This window comes from Mirounga leonina, unplaced genomic scaffold (genome assembly GCF_011800145.1).
Source record: "Mirounga leonina isolate KUSES-001 unplaced genomic scaffold, KU_Mleo_1.0 Mir_200, whole genome shotgun sequence".
In the NCBI taxonomy this organism is placed as follows: domain Eukaryota; kingdom Metazoa; phylum Chordata; class Mammalia; order Carnivora; family Phocidae; genus Mirounga; species Mirounga leonina.
In genome coordinates, this window is record NW_023270503.1 from 4,478,537 (window position 1) to 4,497,957 (window position 19,421).

General features: G+C 56.5%; 2 protein-coding genes across 9 annotated transcripts in view; both read left to right on the plus strand.

The window, feature by feature from the left end:
* Window positions 1-15,872, plus strand: part of MYO18A (myosin XVIIIA) — a 95,357-nt gene extending 79,485 nt beyond the window's left edge. For 5 of the 8 annotated variants that reach the window (XM_035027674.1, XM_035027675.1, XM_035027676.1 and 2 more), the window contains 6 exons: window positions 2,132-2,317; window positions 2,662-2,801; window positions 3,648-3,692; window positions 7,089-7,211; window positions 8,528-9,789; window positions 14,490-14,578. In XM_035027674.1, the coding sequence (XP_034883565.1) occupies window positions 2,132-2,317; window positions 2,662-2,801; window positions 3,648-3,692; window positions 7,089-7,211; window positions 8,528-9,785 (1,752 nt within the window). In that variant the 3' untranslated portion in view covers window positions 9,786-9,789; window positions 14,490-14,578. Of the gene's footprint in view, window positions 1-2,131; window positions 2,318-2,661; window positions 2,802-3,647; window positions 3,693-7,088; window positions 7,212-8,527; window positions 9,790-14,489 lie in introns of all 8 variants that reach the window. The other 3 variants (XM_035027679.1, XM_035027680.1, XM_035027682.1) reach the window with 2 other exon arrangements.
* On the plus strand, window positions 14,742-15,874 carry TIAF1 (TGFB1-induced anti-apoptotic factor 1). The gene is made up of 2 exons (XM_035027453.1): window positions 14,742-14,765; window positions 15,183-15,874. Exons 1-2 carry the CDS (start codon window positions 14,742-14,744, stop codon window positions 15,525-15,527), a joined length of 369 nt encoding a protein of 122 aa, XP_034883344.1. The 3' UTR covers window positions 15,528-15,874.
* The last annotated feature ends 3,547 nt before the right edge of the window (window positions 15,875-19,421 follow it).

Sequence of the window (19,421 nt, forward strand, 5' to 3'; positions counted from 1 at the left end):
CGCCTGCTCTCTGGGCACCGTGGAGCCAGCCTGCTTTACATTCTGTTTCCGTGCTTGCTTTCTGCCAAGGGACCGGAGCAGCTTAGCTTTTTGTCTTCGTATTTTCCTCCACCATGAGCTCCCCCCGCCGGTCCCCTCACTTGCTCTCTGGCAGGGTCATAAATATGCAGCGGATGGCGCCACTTCTGTGAGGGCTGAAGTCTGTTCTCTCATCTCATCTCACCGCTCGCTTGCTCACGCTCTCTCTCCCTTCCCTTTTTTATTGCCTTTTTTCCTCACTTCTTCCCATCCTTCCTGGCTCTGCTTCTACTCCTCTCTCTTTGCTTGTCTCCATGTCTGCCCCCTTCTTTCCTGTCCCTTCTCATTTCTCCTTCTCACCCTCTCTCCACTTCTTCCTTTCTCCCCATCCCCTCCCTCCTCTCCCTCTGCTCGGCACTCTTGCCTTCGACCCTTCTCCTGTTCCTGCTCGCCCCTCTTTCTGCTCTGTCTTGTTCTTCCTTCCACCCGTAATCTCCATGCTCCAAATGCAGCCCTCTCGGTTCCAGGCTCCCGACGCCAGCATGCCCAGCCCCGCCCTCTCCGATAGAGCAGGTAGGAAGAAAGAGGCAGGCAGAATTGTCTCTGGGTGAACACTCCTCTCGCCCTATTTTTAAGTTCTCCTCTCGCTCGAGCTCGTACACTTGTCTGAGCACCGACAGTTCTCCGTGAGAACTGTGTTCACAGGTGTGCGTGCTGAGGAGCATCCCTGCCGCCGCCCCAGCAGCCCCTGAGGCTACAGAGCAGGCTCCAGGGTAGGGATGGGAACAGGTGACTAGGGGGCTGACAGCGAGCATTGAGAGGACAGTAGTCCCCTTGACGTAGGAAGAGAATACGGCAGAACCTCCCAAGACAAGGTCCCGGTCCTCAGGAGAGCCAGGGAGAGTTAGGGGAGACTTAGTGATGCTCCTGTTCCACCCACCACGACCCCAGGACAGTCGGTAATATTTTGATCCCGATTTTGCATGCAGGAAGGGTTAAGGAGGTTGCCTGTGGTCATGGAGCTATCGAGGCGCTCAAGAATCCGTTGAGCTGGTGGCTCTGGGACAGATCTGTGCACTTGTCTCCTTTTCTTCTGGGCCTCGGACCCTTTCCTCAGCCCTGTGTCTGTATCGCTTCTGCCCAGAAAGGCAGGATTGTCCTTTAGACACACAAAATGTTAAACACAAACAGCCCTTAGAGATCACGTAGTCTAGTGCCATTATTTTAGAGACTGGGGGGCCCAGAGGTGGAGACCCCAGGGCCCGTCAGTGGTCGAACCGGAAGCAGGTCCTTCCCTCACACCCTGTCCCAACCTCCAGGTCATTTCTTGCCTATGGCCTGGTAGGGAAAAATGTGTTCCAAGTTTCTGGAGGAAGAGAGATGCGTCAGGCTTAGAGGGATGGCTGTGTGCTTAGACTGTGATGACTCTTTAGTCTCCTAATCCAGGAACTCTCAACGAACCATTTACCTCGAGCGCAGGATCTAGCTTCCAGAGCTGCTGGGTTCAGGGTGTCTGAGGGAAGCAGGGCTGACTGTGTCAGTATGGGAAGGCCCAGGCTGTAGCCAGAGCACTCCTCCGAACTTGGTAGTGATGATGATGATGATGATGATGATGATGAAGGCTCCTTTCAGCATGCCAGTTGCCTTCACGCACCCGACCTTATTCAATCTTTAAAAGACCCCGAGGGATGGGGCGCCTGGGTGGCTCAGTCAGTCGGGCATCTGCCTTCGGCTCAGGTCATGATCCAGGGTCCTGGGATCGAGCCCCACGTCGGGCTCCCTGCTCAGCGAGGAGTCTGCTTCTCTCTCTCTCTCTCTCTCTCGCTCTCTGTTGCCCTCTACCTCTTCCTCCACTGCTCATTCTTTCTCTTTCTCAAATGAATAAATAAAACCTTAAAAAAAAAAAAAAGACCCTGAGGGAGTAGGTGTTGTTCTCCCATTTTATAGAAAGGCAAAGGAAGCCTCTTCAGAGGGCTTTTGTTCTTGCCCAGCCACTAGTGAGCAGTGGTGCCAGAGCTGGACCCCAGGCCTCCTGACTCCGGAGCTCAGAGTCAGAGCCTCCTCCCTGTCCCGGCCTAGCTGATGGGCCTCTCTTCCCCACCTCCCTGTCCAGAGCCTGGCCAGCCGGCTCAAGGAGAACATGGAGAAGCTGACCGAGGAGCGAGATCAGCGCACCGCAGCCGAGAACCGGGAGAAGGAACAGAACAAGAGACTGCAGCGGCAGCTCCGGGACACCAAGGAGGAGATGGGCGAGCTCGCCAGGAAGGAGGCCGAGGCGAGCCGCAAGAAGCACGAACTGGTAATGCAGCCCAACCCGCGGGGGGGCCCCCCACCCCCACCCCGGAGCTGAGTGGTTCTTATGCACACACCTCCCCGCTGGGCGGGTGGGGGGCGGACCGCAAAGAAGCCGGAGTTTAGATCTTGGGAAGGAAGAGGAACGTGGCAAGGAGACGGTCCAGGAAGTCCCGAGGGCAGGCCCGGGGCCAAGGGTGGGACCCGAGCGTCCATCCAGCGAGCCCAGGCTTGCAGCAGCCTCCACAGAGTTCCTGCCTGGCTGGGAGACACTTGAAGCCGGCTTTTTCTGGGGCACCTGGATGAGAGACTAGCCCTCCGCTGAACTGGACTGCCTACTCTTCCGCCTAGGAGATGGATCTGGAGAGCCTAGAGGCTGCTAACCAGAGCCTGCAGGCCGATCTCAAACTGGCATTCAAGCGCATTGGGGACCTGCAGGCCGCCATCGAGGACGAGATGGAGAGCGACGAGAATGAGGACCTCATCACCAGGTGAGGGGCCTCTGTGGCAGCGGCGGCCCGCACCAAGGCCCTCTGACCGCCTCTGGAGCAGGCCATGAGGCAGAACAGCCACGACCTCTGTCTCCCTGCCACCAAGCCACCAGCCCACCTTTCCCTCATTGCCAGCCCCCAGCACGGACCCTGTCCTGTACTGACCGAGGGCAGGACAGGTGCCCCCTGGCTGAGACGCCCTCCCTCTTCCTCCCTGTCCTCCCTCCCCGAGGCCTCCCAGGAACCTGGCTCTCCAGCTCTGCCTGCTCACGATGAGTTATCCCCCCTCTTTAGCTGCATTTCCGATGGTGCCTGTCCCACTCTGGGGAAAGCAGAGATTTAAGGCCGGTGGTGCCTTGTTACCATGCCAGAGATTTTCTCTGATAAAACCCACCCAGGGAATGGTTCAGGAGAGAGAGAGAGAGAGAGAGATTTGTAGTCTGAGGCTGAGGAAGAAGTCACAGGGCAGGTAGACCGGTAGCTCTGGGGGGTGAGGGTCGGGCCCTGGAGAAGCTCCCAGGGCTGCCTTGGACAGAACCCCGGCCCCCCAGACCTGCCCCCTTCCCGAGCGAGCGCTGGTGCGCCATCCTGCAGGCAGGTCCCGGCCCACACAGGGAGCCTGCTCCTTCGGGGCAGGAAAACGGTGCCCCAGGGCAACCCAGACCTCCCTCTGAAGACAGCACTGCCACTGCCCCCACCCCACCCCCAGCTGGTCTCAGCCAGGCAGAGCCATCTCTTGCTGAAGAAAAAGGGGTCCTCAGCGGAGAGGTCCACCTTGGTTTGCCCACTGATTTTTCGGTCTTCTTCTTCTGGCCCTCTTGCCCACCATTTTCTTTCTGTTTCCAGTTTGCAGGACATGGTGACAAAGTATCAGAAAAGAAAGAATAAACCGTGAGGACTGGAGCGCACGCGCTCTCTGCCTCTCCCGTGGTGTCTAACCGCCCCTAACCCTGGCTCCCACCCAGGGCCCCTGCTGCATGCCGCACGTGGACACAGCCTCTCACACCTTCTCCGAGCTAGTTCCTCGCTAACACTGCTGGCTCTGTCCTGAGGAGAGGCAAGGCGAGGGGCCGGGCCCTGCGTCGAAGGTGGAGGGCAGGCAGTGAGGCGTGCTCACGCCCTGGATGGGCAGGATGGGGGCTCCCACAGAAAAGGGAGCTCAGCCTCAGTCTGCCTTCCTGAGCTCCAGCCCTCTCCTCCCTCAGAAAGCAGGCAGAGCTGCCTCCCGGGCCTGTTTCCCTGGGGGAAAATCTGACTGGGCTGGATTTGTCCACATCCTGGGGCTCCTTTGGAGCCTACACCGCCCGAAAGAAGCGGGCAGCTGTCGTTTTGAAAAGGTCCACCACCTTCCTGTGGCAGACGAGGGTACGAGGTGCGGGGCATCTAGCAGTTCCTTGTCTGGAGAAGGCATCCAGCCAGCCCGTCACGGGCCGCTCCGCAGGGGCAGGCGAAGGGAACCCAGCCCGACGGGTTTCCTTTGCTCCCTGCGGGCACCTCGGGCAGAGGGAGGCCCCGGGCCCTTGCGCTGGTGCTGTCCTCTGTCAGGTGGTGGGGAGCCCAGGAAATCCCCCCTCTCTCTTCGATTCCTTCTGTGGGTGGGAGCTGGATGGCGCGTGCAGAGGCCTGGAGGCGGATCAGAGTGATCCTCCGTGGAGTGGAGTTCGTCAGGGCTGTTTGTTTGAAGGTTGTTTTTTTAGCGTGGCATTGGATTTCCTCCCCCTACTCTCTCCTGCCCGGCAGGCCTCCTCCCCTGGCCGGGGTGGGCGGGCAGCAGCGCACAGGACTCCGGGAGAGCTAATGATAAATGTAATGGTGTGTAACAGTGATAGAGGGCCTCTGGAGCCCGGATGTCACACACAATTAATATCCCCCGCCGTCCTGTCTCCGTTTGTTTGTTCCCCCGCGACTCGGCTCCCAGTTAACTAATAGCACATGAGCCTGGACATATATTGTATTTGACTCAGGGTTTAATTCCGACCATTTAAAATTTCAACTGCCCCCTGAGCCTGCGCGCCCCTGGAGTTTGTTTAGGGGCCTGATTATTTAAGGAAAAGAACCTAAACACCACCTATATGCTTGAAACTAAAGGGAAGGCGAGGGCGGGCAGGCTGGCGTCTCCATCCATTCGCTGCTCTGAATGGAAGGAGGAAAATTCGCATTCTGAGTCCACGACGCTCCGTCCCCTGTGTGTTCCAGCCCTGCCATCCTTGGGCTGGAGGAGCTTCGAGGGCTGATAAAATGCGCATTTTTTTTTTTAAGATTTTTATTTATTTATTTGACAGAGAGAGAGATAGCTAGAGCAGGAACACAAGCAGGGGGAGTGGGAGAGGGAGAAGCAGGCTTCCCGCCGAGCAGGGAGCCCGATGCGGGGCTCGATCCCAGGACCCCAGGATCATGACCTGAGCCGAAGGCAGATGCTTAACGACTGAGCCACCCAGACGCCCTAAAATGCGCATTTAAGATCATCTTCTAAACCACTGCCAGGCATGGGCACGTGCACGCGCGCGCACACACACACACACCCTGTGTGCACTCACGCAGCCGCACTGGGGCGTGCAGTCCTCACCACAGTCCCGCTGATGGCAGAGGTGGTGTGGCTCCGTGCTCAGCAGCTCTGGGCCCCAGCTCCCAAGTTATCGAGCGAGAGCGAGTAAGTGTGCTAAGGCGGGCAGAAAAATAGTGTTTCGATTTACTTAGAGATACAGTTGTTATTGCCATAACCTTAATGAAAGCAGTAAACAGTGCAGTATTAAGGGAGATTTATACAGAAACACTTTTAACATGTAGACATAGATTTTGCGATGCATACAGCACCTCCTTTCTAAAGGCAATCAATATGCTTATGAATGGGGGTGATAAATTAGAGGCTCTGAAGCTAGAGAAGGAGGTTTTTTGCAGGGGTGTATAAATCAGGTGGTATTGGCGTTCCATGGGGCCCGTGCACCACAGTAAATCTGCCAAGCTCGGACAGGCACAGGGCTTGCATTAGTGGTTTCGGGGCTCTCTGCTAAACTCCCGTTTACCCGGGGCATCAGCCAGCCTCGTCCTTGTTATAATTCTGTATCTGATGGAAGCCCATAAAATATGCCTCTTTGTTCCCCTCCCAACGGGTCATGCTCTCTCACAGTCCCCAGAACAGAGTCTGGTGGTTTCCTGTGTGTGTGTGTGTGTGTGTGTGCACGTGCACGCACACACACGCACGCCTGTATGGCTATTTATTCAAGAACATAATTCAGGAATGGGGCTGCTCGTGTTGACACAGATGAAAGGAAATTTACATCAAGGAAAATTAGCATCTCCGTAGCAGGGGAACGTGGGAGCAGACATTTTGCAGAATTCTAGAAGCATTCTCACTCAGAAGCTGTCCCTAAGCCCCCGCTGCTTTGTGAAGGAGTCACCACGACTCCAGCTTCCAAATCGGACTCCTTGGGGCTTTTCTGCCGGTAGAGAGGGCTCAGGCCAGCTTGGCCAGATGCACAACTGAAGAGCAAGGGCTAGAGCCTGCCTGACGGAGGGAAGAGGAGCCTGGGAGAGACAGAGCCATTGTCTGGGACTTTCTGGGGCTCAAGTGGATCTCCAGGACGCAGTTTGAATCCCAGAGCCGTTGCCAGCACCTCAGGAAATGGCGGATGCCCCCTCCTCACCCTTCTGTTTCTTAAGGGCCAGGGAAGTCGCAGGGTGGTCTGGGATCTGGCCGGTCACACTCAGCGTGGCCATCAGCCAAGGAGCCTCCAGTTCAAGCTAACTGAAGGCATAACGATGCCCTTCTCTCCCCCCCCACCCCACCCCACCCCCCATGGCCCACAGTCTGGCTCTCACAGCGAAGGCTCGCGAAACGGCCGCAGCTGTGGCCACATTTCTGGGAGTGGGCAGACAAGAAACGGAGTAGGCCTCAGGAATTAGCATATGGCCTGGGACTGGTCTTTTTAACCAGCGGCCATTTAGCTGGAACTCCTAAGTGGATGGTTTCCCTGTCATCCTCATTGGGTTTGTTTGGCTCGATAGCAGTCTATCACAGAAAGTCGAATGGGAGGTGCCTCTATGCTCCTCAGGGTCCTCTTGGTGGTTATCATTAAGTGTGGCCTGCTGAGTGGGGCAGGGTCCTCGTGAATGGGGCGCCCCATCTAACCTCCCTTGTTCTGCTCCCTGACTCACTGATATGCATGCCACCCCGCATCCCACCCCCCACCTCAAGGCAAACCTGCTGCCCCTTCAGCACTCCCTACTGGGCCTCGGGTGAGCTCTTCCTCCCCTGCCTTGCCTACCTTTCTGCTCCTCATCCCACAGCGAGGGGGATTCCGATGTGGACTCAGAGCTGGAGGACCGGGTCGACGGGGTCAAGTCATGGTTGTCGAAAAACAAGGGGCCTTCCAAGGCAGCTTCCGATGATGGCAGCTTGAAGAGTTCCAGGTGAGCACGTGGCCTTGAGCTGGGAGGAAAAGCCACCCCATGCACCAGGGATAAAGGAGCAGTGCCTCGATCCCGGAGAGGCCAGGCCTCTGGTCCCGGCGTCTCTAGCCTGGCATGTGTATGCGGGGCCCAGGCATGTCCCCAGCATGAGGAATGAGCATGGGAGGCTCAGTGTCTCCTTAGTCAGGGTCTGCGGCACCCTTGTTTTTCTCAGGTAATGGTTTCCTACCAGGCTCGGGGCTTTGGTTTGCTGCAGGTTTGACTTCATCCCCACTTACTCATTCAACAAATGGTGGTTGAACCACCAGAAAGTTTGGGGCCCGGAATCAAGACTGGAATGGGGCATAAGGAGTCTCTGGACCCCACAACCCTGAACAGGGTTGGCTCGGGCGGGCTCTGGACCTCTGAAATCTTAACGGGACGAGCAGCAGAAAAGGCACTGGTCCCCCTGACTCGCCTATCAGAGCCACATTGCTCTTTCTCTGCCCATTCTCTCCTTCCTCTGATCTTTTCACCAGGTCCCCTCACCGCCCCCCCCCCAATGCTTCCTGCTCACACCCATCCCCTGCAAGAACTCATTCCCCCTTTGTCCAGCCAAGTCCGTCTTCCGATCACACAGACAGCTCCCCCTGGAATCCAGCTTCACGGTCCCCATCCCTCACTGCCTCCCAGTTTCTCCCCAACTCAGAGCCAACCTGATCCCCGCCCACCCTGGGCATACCCTTCCCCACCCCCCGCCCACCCTGGGCATACCCTTCCCCACCCCCCGCCCAGAGTTAGCGGGTAGGCTGGGTTGACAAGTAATACCCCCCTCCTCCCACTCCCCTGAGGCCCCTTCCCAAGTCCAGCCCCTCACTCACCACCAGCACGGCGCAGCCCCCTCTAATTGGTTTAATTTATTCAGCCAAACAACATTTTGTTACCGCAGATAATGCTGCCTTCCCCGCCCCACTGCCGTTCACCGCGGCGTGGCACAAGGCTCCAGGTAGTTGACAATGAAATAAATTGAACTAAACGTTTTAGAGGGGGAAAAGTGATGAAATAGAACAATGGTCTAATTTACATGACATTCTCCATGAAGCTATTTTCACTGACGCAAATTATTTTGCTTCATTTCCTCCGATGCTCTCACTGCCACTTTGCCGGGTGCTGCTGGTTGCTCCCTTTGCCTCCCTCCCCCTGTGTCTTTATTCCCTGAGTTTCATGCAGGCTCCTCTCTCTCTCTCTCTCTTTCTCTCTCTCTCTCTCTCTCTTTCTGTCTGTGCTGCCTCTAATCCACTGCTGGTTCTCTTTCCGGCCTCACCTCCCTCCCCTAGAACGGCCCTCAATAGCTCCAGCAAAGAGGGCAAGGGGGTGGAGGAGAGACCGGCCTCGGCGCTGAGCTCCCTGAGCTACCGGAAACGGCTCACCCTGAAGGACTCCATCGGGGGCACCGGGGACGAGGACTCGCTCTTCACCACCCTGAGCGAGCGGCCAGCCTCCCCCGAGAGGCCCCCCCGGAAGACCCACACGCGCCCCAGGGAGGAGCTGGACGAATGCCGCTCCGCAGGCTCCGAGGCCCCGAGCCGCCCGGGCCGGGGGCTGGAGAAGCGGTGGGGCTCCGACTTCGACCGGGCCCCCACAGTCTCTGCCCCCACCAGCCGGGCCTCCTCGGCCACGCGGCGTGGCTCTGGTGAGGACGGGGCGCGCTCGTCCATGAGCTTCTCGCTCTCGGGCTCCCCCAGTTCGCGGCACAGCGCCTCCCGGCTCGATACCCTCTCCAGGACCCTCAGTCCTTCCCTGAGCCGGGCCTCGGGCCTGGGCCGGGACAGCCCCGATTCCCGCCTGTCCCTGGGCCAGAGCTGCCTGGATGCGTGGGATGACCGAGCCAGTGTGGCCTTGAGCGAGGCCCACTCCCAGTACAGCCACCCGTCACTGGCCCGCAGTCTGTCGGTGCCACCGCGGCCCCGCGGCTCAGCCTCTGCCACAGACGAGCCTCTCGGCTCCAGCATCCGCCCGGTCAGCCGTCACTCCTACCTGGACCCCGACCTGGAGGCCGCCATCAATGAGGTCTTGAGCTACAAGCCCGTAACGTTCCAGAGGAGCAGCCTGGAGCCCGACTCGGAGGAGGACGACCGGAAGAGCATCCAAAGTGTCCGCAGCGCCCAGCTCGAGCTCCCGGCGCGGGCGGCCAGCATCCGCCGCTCAGCCTCGGCCGCCGATGTGTCCCGGCCCCGCAGCAGCCGCAGGGGCCGGGGCAGGAGACCGAGCAGCTCCAGCTCCAGCTCCAGCTGCAGCTCCGAGGAGTCCTCGGAGCACAAGCGGCGGAAGAAGGGGCGCTCGCGAAAGAGCAAGAAGAAATCCAAATCGAGAAGGAAGAGGACGGAGAGCGAGTCGGAGTCCTCGTCGACCTCCAGCGGCTCCACCGTGTCAGGCCACAGCCGCTCGAGCGTGAAGAAGGGCCCAGCTGCAGAAGCGGAGGAGGCAGGCCGGGCCGGCCGGCGGTCCCGGCAGTCTCGGAAGGAGGAGAAGAAGCGCAAGAAGGAGGTGGACAGCCTGATGATGCGGTACCTGTACCGGCCCGAGAGCGACTAGAGTAGTAGGTGGTGCCTGGCGTGGAGCATGGAGTGTGCAGCTCGGTGTGAACTAACGTGCTCCCACCCCACCTGCCACGACCGGCGCCTGGCCTCCGGGAGCTTTCTGGCTACCTTGGAGAGTGGGGCCGGTCCGTCCTTCTGAGCCCTGAGCCCCGGCGACCGATCCTGCTGAGGATGGCCGGTCACACTTATTAAGTCCCTACCATGAGCCAGGGGCTCCCCTAGATATTCGCCACACTGTGTTCACCTAATCCTCAGACTAACTCCGGAACAGGCCTGATGAGCCTCACTTTACAGGAGAGAAAGCTGAGGCTCAGGGAGGTGAAGTCACTTGCCAAGGTCACACAGTTGGGAAGTGATGTTGCTGGGATCTGAATGGAGCCTATTCAACTTGCCCTTGACCACTCCTCCAAACGGCCCAAGGCAGAGCACGGGGGTGACATGTTTACTGTGTGTGCCTGGCAGCACCGATATGGGAGATTTGTCCATGGCCCCGACAGGTTGGTCTCGGGAAAGGGCTCTCGCTGCCCGCACCCCCCCACCCCCCGCCCTGGGTATGAGTTGGTACATTAGTGACCATCATCCATCATGAGGCCTTTTGGCTCAGCTCTCCCCTGCCCTGCAAAGCCACCTTTCAAGCCTCGGGGTGCAAGGCTCACAGGGCCGCAGCCCCCACAGTACCACACCCTACATCAAACCCCGAAATGCCTGACTCCTTCCCCCCACCCTCCCACCTGAAGCCCACACATGGGCGTCACCTCGTCTCAGCACATCTTAAAATGTTATAATGAATAGAAATTAGCAGCTGCTGACTGACAGCCCCCTCCTGGCTCTCCTGCCTCCGCCAGCCTTCTCTCTGTGGGAAGAGAGATCTAGTAGTTAGGCCCTTTATGCCCACACCCCCATCTCAGAAGAAAGGCAAAGACTGACTCACTGGAATCCCATTGTTGCCAGTTTCCCTGGTGGGTGGTGACATTTGGATCACCCTGGTTATGTGAAGCTGTTTTCAGCGTGGTACCTCCCAGGGCAAGCTTGCTGCTTCCCAGGAGATATGACCCCAGAGTGCAGCCCCCTGGGGCATGGGCACTGCATGAACTAACACATACCTGTCGCATGCTTGTGGGCCTCTTGTGCCATGGAGCACCTGAACAGGTACACTGACCTGGCGGAGTTCTCTCCAAAGGGACCAGTTACGTTTTAAGAAATGGACAGGTAGGAGTGAATGTTACCTGCAGCTATTTGGAGATGGGTGCAGGGATGGGATTAGGGGGATGGTGGGGAGAAGGTGGAATTTAAAAGTTGTATTTATTCATTTGAGACACAAAGATACAGAGAGAGGGAGCATGAGCAGGGGAGAGACAGAGGGAGAGGGAGAGGCAGAAGCAGACTCCCTGCTGAGCCAGGAGCCCGATGCAGGGCTTGATCCCAGGACCCCGGGATCCTGGGGCAGCTGAAGGCAGACGCTTAACCATCTGAGCCACCCAGGCAGAGAAGGTGGAATTTAAACCCAGACCAGGCTCATGGCCATCTCAGACTCCTCGGACCCTGAGCTGCTCTGACACCAAGCCCTTGGGCTCAGCACTGCTCTGTCACTCCCCCCATGTGGCAGATGGGTGCAGGGTGCTCTGGGAAGAGCAGGAAGCATCTTGGTTGCACTAGGGAGCAGTTGTCAGCCCCACAGTGAGAAAAAGACAGGAGTCACAACATTGTGTTAACCACCTCAGCCTTCCCCTCAGCAGCCCTGCTGAGTGCCCTGCTCCCCCAGCACAGGAAGTCAGTCGATAGGCCAGGCCCTTCTGAGCGCTGCACCCCTTCCTGAAGAGGGAGAGAGGCATGGGCCTAGCTGGGCCATCCCACGCTGCTCAGCAGCTTGCATCTCAGACCCAATGCTCTCAGCCCAACGTCACCCTTGACCCTACGACCAGCAAGGACAAAAACCCACAAAGCCTGTTTCTTCCGCCAGCCACCTGCACTGTTCCTCTTGTCCACCAGAAAAACAAGAGTAGTCCTGAAACCCCACATGCCACCACCGAGGAGGATTGGGTTCACGGCGGGGAGAGTGGGCACTGAGCCGAAGCTAGCCAGCCGATAGCAAGCCGGCTAGAGAAGGGCCAGGGGAGGGAGGACCTGGCTGGGCTCTGGGGAGCTAAACTGCCAAGCATGGGGGGACGGGGAGGGGGCAGAGCGGTGGCTTAGCTTCCCATCTGGCGACAGGGACCAGTGAGAATTCAGAAGGCGAACTCATCCATAGCAAAGGCAAGGAGAGGGGGCTGCCACCCTGGGCTCACCCAGCAGGAATTAGTTTATACACCAAATTGTTTGTGACAGCGTTTCGCAGGAGACTCCGGCTTGTGGGGGGAAAGCTTTTTGCACAATTTGGTTAAAATGTTCGAATTGCCAGCCCTGAGTCTTGCCCTGGGGAGGGGGCTTGCTGCCTGCTGTTGACTACAGCTGTGGCACCAGAGAGCCTGGCTTGTAGCACATCCGGCTAGAAGCAAGGGTATCTTGCAGCTCCGCGGAGCAGGGGAGAGGAGCATGGAGTCGGCGCCCCTCTCCGGCTGCCTCCGCCCCTTGCCAGCACCCGGATGGAGCAGTGTCGGAACCTGGCTGTCATTTATCCAGGCGTCTGTCTGCTTGGCGGGCACAGGAATGTGGGAGTGGGGGCCACAGCCCCACTCAGGAGAGGCGTGGGAATGGAAAAGAGCTCAGATCGACCCTACCCCGCGGTGCCCCGTCTGCATCTGGGTCCCAGTCCTGGCATCTGCCTTGCCCCCCGTCTGCCCCCAAAATAACCCTGCTGCTTTTCCACAAAGTCAGTCCTTCCTTTACCCAACAGGAGACCTTAGCACTTGGGTGCCCAGAAATTCTGTCCAAAAATTGAAAATAAAACCAGGCTCCCACTAATTTAGAATTCAAACAACCCAAAAGCTAAAATAACCCCATTTTTTTCTATGTTGCACAGTCATCATTGAGCTTTATAATTTTGTCCCTGAGACACCCTAGAGTCCTTAAGTGCCTTTGGCCCATCAAAGTAAGACTCATTTATGTTCAGTCTAGTTTGTATTAAATGTGTTTTGTGCTATTCTGATTCCTTTAAAAATGGTAATTCATTCATGAGAAATATGATAACTATTAACCAGACTGCCCCATTCCTGAACCATTCTGCATAATTGAACATGTATTCTATCAGGCTCTTCCTTCTCCCCAGGGAGACAGAGAGAGAGAGACCTATCTACACACCCCCTGGGCTCTCACCCAGGCAGGCAGGGAACATTCAGGTTTGGTTGTGTTTTCTCTTCAGGTCACCCAATCTAGCAGCAGGGTGGAGTCAGCAAAAGGCTTTGAGGTCTAAGAGTCCAAGTTCAAATTTACATACTGGCCGTGTGACCTTGAGCAAGAGGCTTCCTCTCTCTGAACCAGCTTCCTGGTGACATTTCATAGGGTTGTCGTGAAGAGTAAGATGCCTGTGGTGTGCAGGGGACAGTGTCTCACACACAGAAAGTACTCCGTAGCCAAACCCTTTCTTCCCAATACAGTTGGAAAAGCTAAGAATGTGGGTCTTTCTTGCAGAATACTGTTTCCGCCTCTTTTGGTTTGAGGATAGAAGAACTTCAAAGAGGCCAGTAAACAAGGTCCCCCCTGAGATTCTTAAAGCAGAGTTGGGGGTAGAGGGATCACCGAATTCCTGTTTATCCCAGGGGAAAGTCTCTGGGATCTGGAAGAAGAGCTGTGTCCCTGGGAGCACGCTGGGCAGGAACTCTGGGTGCAGGGCATTGGTGGGGGGGCACTCTGGGCTGCATTTTGTTCAGAGGGCTGAAATTACGGTGCACTTGAACCAGCAAGGTAGCAGAGGTGGGAGGGGCAGGGGCAGGCGGCTCTAAGGCTTTGGGAAAGAAAGAAAAAATGTGACTGGAGCAGGAGGTTTCCATCCTTGCTCAATGCCAGGAGCCTGCCCCATCCAGGGGATAATGTTCCTTCACATCCTAGTGAGGGGAAGCTGTAGGCTCCCAGTGGCCTGAGGAAAACTCTGCAGGGTTGGGTTATGGTACCAAGAAAGGGACGACTGTCCCATCCTGAAGCAGAGATCTAGCCAATCCCTACATCCTTAGTCTCCTTTCCTTGTGGTGAGTAGATGATGCCATGGTCAAGGGCAGAAATGCTCACAGGCCTTAGGAAAACAATGAGGAGAAAGGGTTAAGGTCTGGGAGTATCCAGTGGGGAAAGCCCCTCCCTCTTAGAAGGAATCCCATTTAGGGATAAGGTAACTTTGGCAGGTTGTAGCCAGGTAATCACCAGACTGCCAGTCTCCAAGTCAGTGTGGTCCAGGGACCACCTGCATCAGAATCTTCTGGGGAAGAATTAAAAATGCAGAATTCCTCGGTTCCACCCAAAAGCTAACAAATCAAAATTTCTCAGGGGAAGAATGCAGGAGTCTGTAGCCAATTCTTAGGCATACTCAAGATTGAGACCCACGGCTCTACCACATTGCTTTCCAGGAGTTTCAAAAGTTTTCAGAATCAAGACAATGCGCTCCTTTCCCTCACTACTCTGCATATCTTCCGGGGAATTGAATTTACTTCTCAATTTGTGGCTTTTGGGGAATGCTATGACGGGGCTTTGGGAGCCTCCCCAGACCCAAAGGCTTTGGTGCTGAGGGTTAAGGGCATCGTTCCGCCGTGACCTTGCTCCTCTCTCCCCGCAGCCCTCCCAGCTACTGGAAGTCCCTTGCCCCTGACCGGTCAGATGATGAGCACGACCCTTTGGACAGCACCTCCAGGCCGCGATACTCCCATAACTATCTGAGTGACAGCGACACAGAGGCCAAACCGACAGAGACCAACGCATAGCCCAGGGGAGTGGTCTGTACCTCTTGCACCCACCGGCCACCGCGGCCACGGCGCCTCTCCCAGGAAATGGTGGGGCACAGGTCTCCGCCACCTGACTGCTGATCTGCATGGGAAACACCCGGCCCCCTTGGGTCTGGGGGGCTTTCCAAGCTGTGGGTGTCTGACATCTCCACGTGGAAGAGGTGGTGGGGGAGTTTCTGAAAAGAGAACTTTTTGCTCCTTCTGCCTCCAAAATGCCACACTCTGTGGGCAGTGGCAGGTGGCTTGGCACTGCATGGAGCCAGCAAGCTGACCTCCATCTCAGCCCCCTGCTCAGGGACGGTGGGCAGATTGCCTGCTGGGACACTCTAGGTTGCTGGGTTCATGGGGAGGAGTCGGGGGGCAGGAACGGCCATTCCTCCCCACCCTGGCTTGGGGCGAGGGCTTTCTCTTCTCAGTGCCTGCTGTCTTTTTACTTTTAATTTAAATACCCAACCTCTCCATCACAGCTGCATCCCTGAGAGTGGGAGGGGGCTGTGGTGGCAGCTGGGGTTTGCGGGAATGACTAGGGGAATCTCATCTCCATCTTCACTCGAGAGCAGTCCTTTCTCTGCGCAGCTGGAGAGACCGGTGAGCGGAGCTGGGGCCAGATTCTTCAGTCAGCCTGGGGAGGGGCTCTCAGGTGCTTCTGGGTATGGGTTGAGCCAGCCTACGCAGGGGTGCGTATGTACCACCCGGCACTTTCGGCCCCCGCCCCTCTCCGTCTCATCAGTGTGTTAAGTGCAATGACCTACTTAAGACTAAACCCATTCCACCTACACCAGTTCGGGGCCTACCCAAGCACTGCCTCCCTGCCACTCTGTCCAAGTTGCCTGGACTATAGGCCCAACTGGAGAGGGAAAGCCGCGGGTTGAGGGCTTGTGATCAGAAAAACTGAAGATGGGGGTTTGGGTCAGTACTGATGCGTATTAGACACAAGCCCTCACTCTTGTCCTGAGCCGGAGTCATTTTTCTTCTTCCAGTTGCCCTGCCCCCACACACTTACCCTAGACATGACAACGTGTGGCCTGACAGTCCCAGCCCCCACCCTAAAGCTCATCCCACCAATGCCACCAGACTTGGGGGCCTGAGGGCAGTGCCTGGTGCCGCTCCCATCTGCTGTCCCCCCCCTCGCCCCCTGCAATTGGTTGTATTCATTGGGCTGTGCTCTCTCTTCCCTGTTTACCTGATGTATGGAAATAAATGTCCTTTTCCTCCTGGCTCTGCCAATTTTCCTGCCTGTTCCTTCAGGCTCAGGTAAAGTCCTGGGTGGTCCCTGGGGAGCAGAGTCAGGATTCTGGTGGAGACGGGGGAAAGCGCCAGGGTCGCTGGCCTACTCCCACACCAGACCAGTGCCACTCAGAGCTTTGGAAGGTCATTTGGGGCAGGCAAAGGTAGTAGGATGAGAAGATTGGTCAAGGAAGACAAACCCCGTCTTTTATTTTAAAAGCCTGTGAATTGTAATCAGGCAGAACCATCCACATTGCATCCTCTCCTGACCTCCACTCAGAAATGTTGAGGTCCCTCTGATTATTAAATCTTACCAATTACAGAGATCCTATCTCTCTCTCTTTTTTTTTTCCTTGAGGGATGCAAGTCCTTCTTACTAGAAAAAAATTTTAGGTTTAATTTTAGTCATTCCAAATATGACTTTTTGATCAAAACATGGCAGAAGTCTCTCTGGCCCCCAGCCCCATTGTCCACAGGGCAACATGAGTAGGCTGGGAGTTCTGGCTTCTTTGCCCTGCTCAGTCTCTGCCTTCGTGCTTCAGTCCACACTTGCTCTGCTCACTGACAGCTAAGAGGCAGCTCTTGGAGAAGGGCAAGAAACAAATGGCCCCTCCTCCTCCTCTACCTTCTGTAATGTGACCAGTTATAATCCCTACACGCATAAAGTTTCTTTTATAGCTGGTCAATCAGGCTCCCCTGGTTTGTACAGGTAGGCAGGAAAGGGTATCAGACAGCCCTAATGCCAGTGCTCTGGTGATATTAGCCACCCAGAAAGTGTCAAGAAAGGGAAGGAGGGAGGAGAGTCCCCCAGAATGAGTGGGAGAGGAGTGTAAAATGGATCCAACTTGAATGAGACTTCCCCTCTCCACTGCCCCCCCTCCCCCTGTTGAATAGCGAAGGTAGTAAAAGTAAAGTTACTTTTTTTTTTTTTTTTAACTGCTGGCTCCTCGTGTTCATCTTTTACTCATGCTTTTAGATAGGAAGGTGCATTTTCTGTTTCTCCCAGGAACTAGTGTGACAACGTCCTTCCCATCTGCAGACAAGACCCCAACTCTGGACCCACAGTGACACAGGTCTCTGCTTAATTGGAAAGAGCATCATCAGTATCCAATAGTCTGGGGCAGAGTGCTTTGTTCAAGTCAGAAAGCTTATGTTATTCATTGATTCATTCACTCGACAGTCAAATATTTCATAACTGCCAGCTGTGGCCTAGGCCCTGTTCTAAGTGCTGGGGACCGATGAGTCTCCTTCCTTCATAAAGCAGAGATTCTAGTGGAGAAGGTAGACATACAAAATAGGGACTGCGCCTACTAATATGTGCAAGCTTGGGTGAGTAGAGAGATGCAAATTACAGTGTTTGTCATCTAGGGGCTCGTGGATCGGGGCAGACCCACGTGGAAATAATTACATGAGACATAACAGAAGGAGAGGAAGTTGCTTTGCACATATTATGGGGGGAGGTTGGGGGGGCGGTTTCAGGTGGAGGAGGACAGGAAGGCTTCTAAAAGGAGCTGGTATTTTGAGCTGGGGCTTGAGGAAAGGCTAGCACTTCCACAGGTGTACCGGAAAAAAAGAAGAGCTTAAGCAAAGGCCCTGAGGCAGGGAAAGAAGGGTGGTGGTAAGGATCTCCATGGGCCGTCTAAGGAAGCTGGACATAGCCTCTCAAGACCGACACTTGAAGTTGCAGCAAAGCCCCTTGGCCGGGATGCTAGGCTCCAGGGAAGGACGTGATTCCCTCAGCACCAACTCCCCAGGGGAGTCCAGGAGCCTGCGGGTCCATCAAAGTCCAACTACCTTTTGGGCGTGCCTTCAGAGCTCCGTAAGCTCCCGCCCTCACCTGTATACTCATGGCAGCTCTGGTCCCTAAGATATAAATGATTCTCGCAAAACAGGCAGCAAATCTGTCCCTGTGCCAGGCGCAAAGCTGCCTCGACAGATTCTCCTCTCTAATCTCAGACCCTCAGGACTGCTGTGAGGACCAAAGCCCTGTGAGGCTCCCCACGGTGCCCAGCCTATGCCCAGAGACAACAGCGGCCCACAGTGACTCCTGAACTACCTCCTTTTGTCCTGTGTCCTCTTGGCAGATTATCCTAGTTGTCCCCCCCCATGCCCCACCCCCATGCCTGGTGGCACAGACACTTAGCGATTTGCTCCTTAATTGTCCCCCAGCTAGGCTGCGCAGATGCCGCTCTTTAATCTCTCCTGATAAATGAATCGCGCCGCTCCTTTAATCATATGTTCATATCCAAGCCAATTTGAATCAATTTGGCAGTGAGCGTGTTGCAAGAGATGCCATGACTGCCGCTTTCCCCGCAGGGCCCCAGAGCCAGCCCGTCTGCTGTCCTCATCCTCAGCGAAGAGCCCAGGGGGCCCATCGGGGAAAGGATCTCCTACCCGAATGGTGGGGACTTTTCAAAGTCAATCATTCATTCCTGTCCTCCATGCTGGGCCCTGGGGGACTAGAGGGAGCTGGGTTTCCAAGGGCCTCCACGTGGGAGGGAGGGGGCTGAGTCCGCCGGCAGCCCTCCTTGGTCACTGAACAAAGGGCCCCATTGTCATCCCTGGGAGAAAGCGCTGCCTTAAATCTAACCATAATCCTCCTGTTCCCCTTTCATTTCCTCTGAGCTGGTTCTCCTGGAAGCTGGAACTCTTGCTCACCTTCTACATAGCAACACATTCCAGACCAGCTTAGGCTGATTTGTCCTTGCCTGCTGCTGCCCCTGGCAGCCACCCCAGCTCCTTTCATCTTTCCCCAGGAAGTGTTCGATTCTAAATCCCCCAGCCTGGTGGGCAGTCGGGGACCTGCTTGGCAATGCACCAAGTTTTGCTGCATTCGGAGCTGCCGCTTTCGCCCCTACACAGTGCTCGCCACGGGCGGTAGTGAAAACCGAACAAAAGCAGATAAAACCTGCTCTGCCAAGCGCTCCTGCCCCGGAGCACTGAGACCTTCGAGAAGGGGCTTGATCTCTTGGGCTCAGTTTCCTCAACTGTAAAACAAGGTGGTAGTGCTGGCAAGAACCTTCTGGCTCCTAAATTCGGAGGGACCCCTTCCCTGCTGCCCGCAACACCTCCCTCCGCCACCCCTTCATCACCCCCGGTAAGGAGCCCCAGGGACCGGCGGGCGGCGCGCCTGGGGCCGCGGGGGGCCGGCGCTGGGGGAGGGCCGTCCTCTCCCGGTGGGAGTCTGTCTGTCTGGGGTTGGTTCCGTCCAGCAGCCCGGTTGCGCCTCCGCGTCCTCTTCGTGTCCCCTCGGCTCTCCCCGCGGGCTCTGCCAGTCCGGACAGGCGCCCTCCCATTCGCGGAGAGCCCGTGTATTAGCATATTCATATCGCATTTGCATGACCCGCACCTCCGCGAGGCCGGGAAGCCACTGCCCTCCAAAGGTTCTTGAGCAGTTGACTGGGGTCGGCCTTGCTCTTCAAGGATTCCCTTTGTGTGAGGACCGGTCTCCTCGCTCAGCAACCCGACAATACTGTTTTCCCGCCTTTTTGAGGGCTCTTGGAGGTCCTTGGCAGGAGCTGGGAATGAGGGGTGCCCTT

Coding starts and splice junctions, on each gene's coding strand:
- TIAF1 (XM_035027453.1), top strand. CDS start 14,742: ATGGGAAACACCCGGCCCCCTTGG. Junction 14,766..15,182: donor GAAACACCCGGCCCCCTTGG/GTCTGGGGGGCT, acceptor GGGAATGACTAG/GGGAATCTCATCTCCATCTT.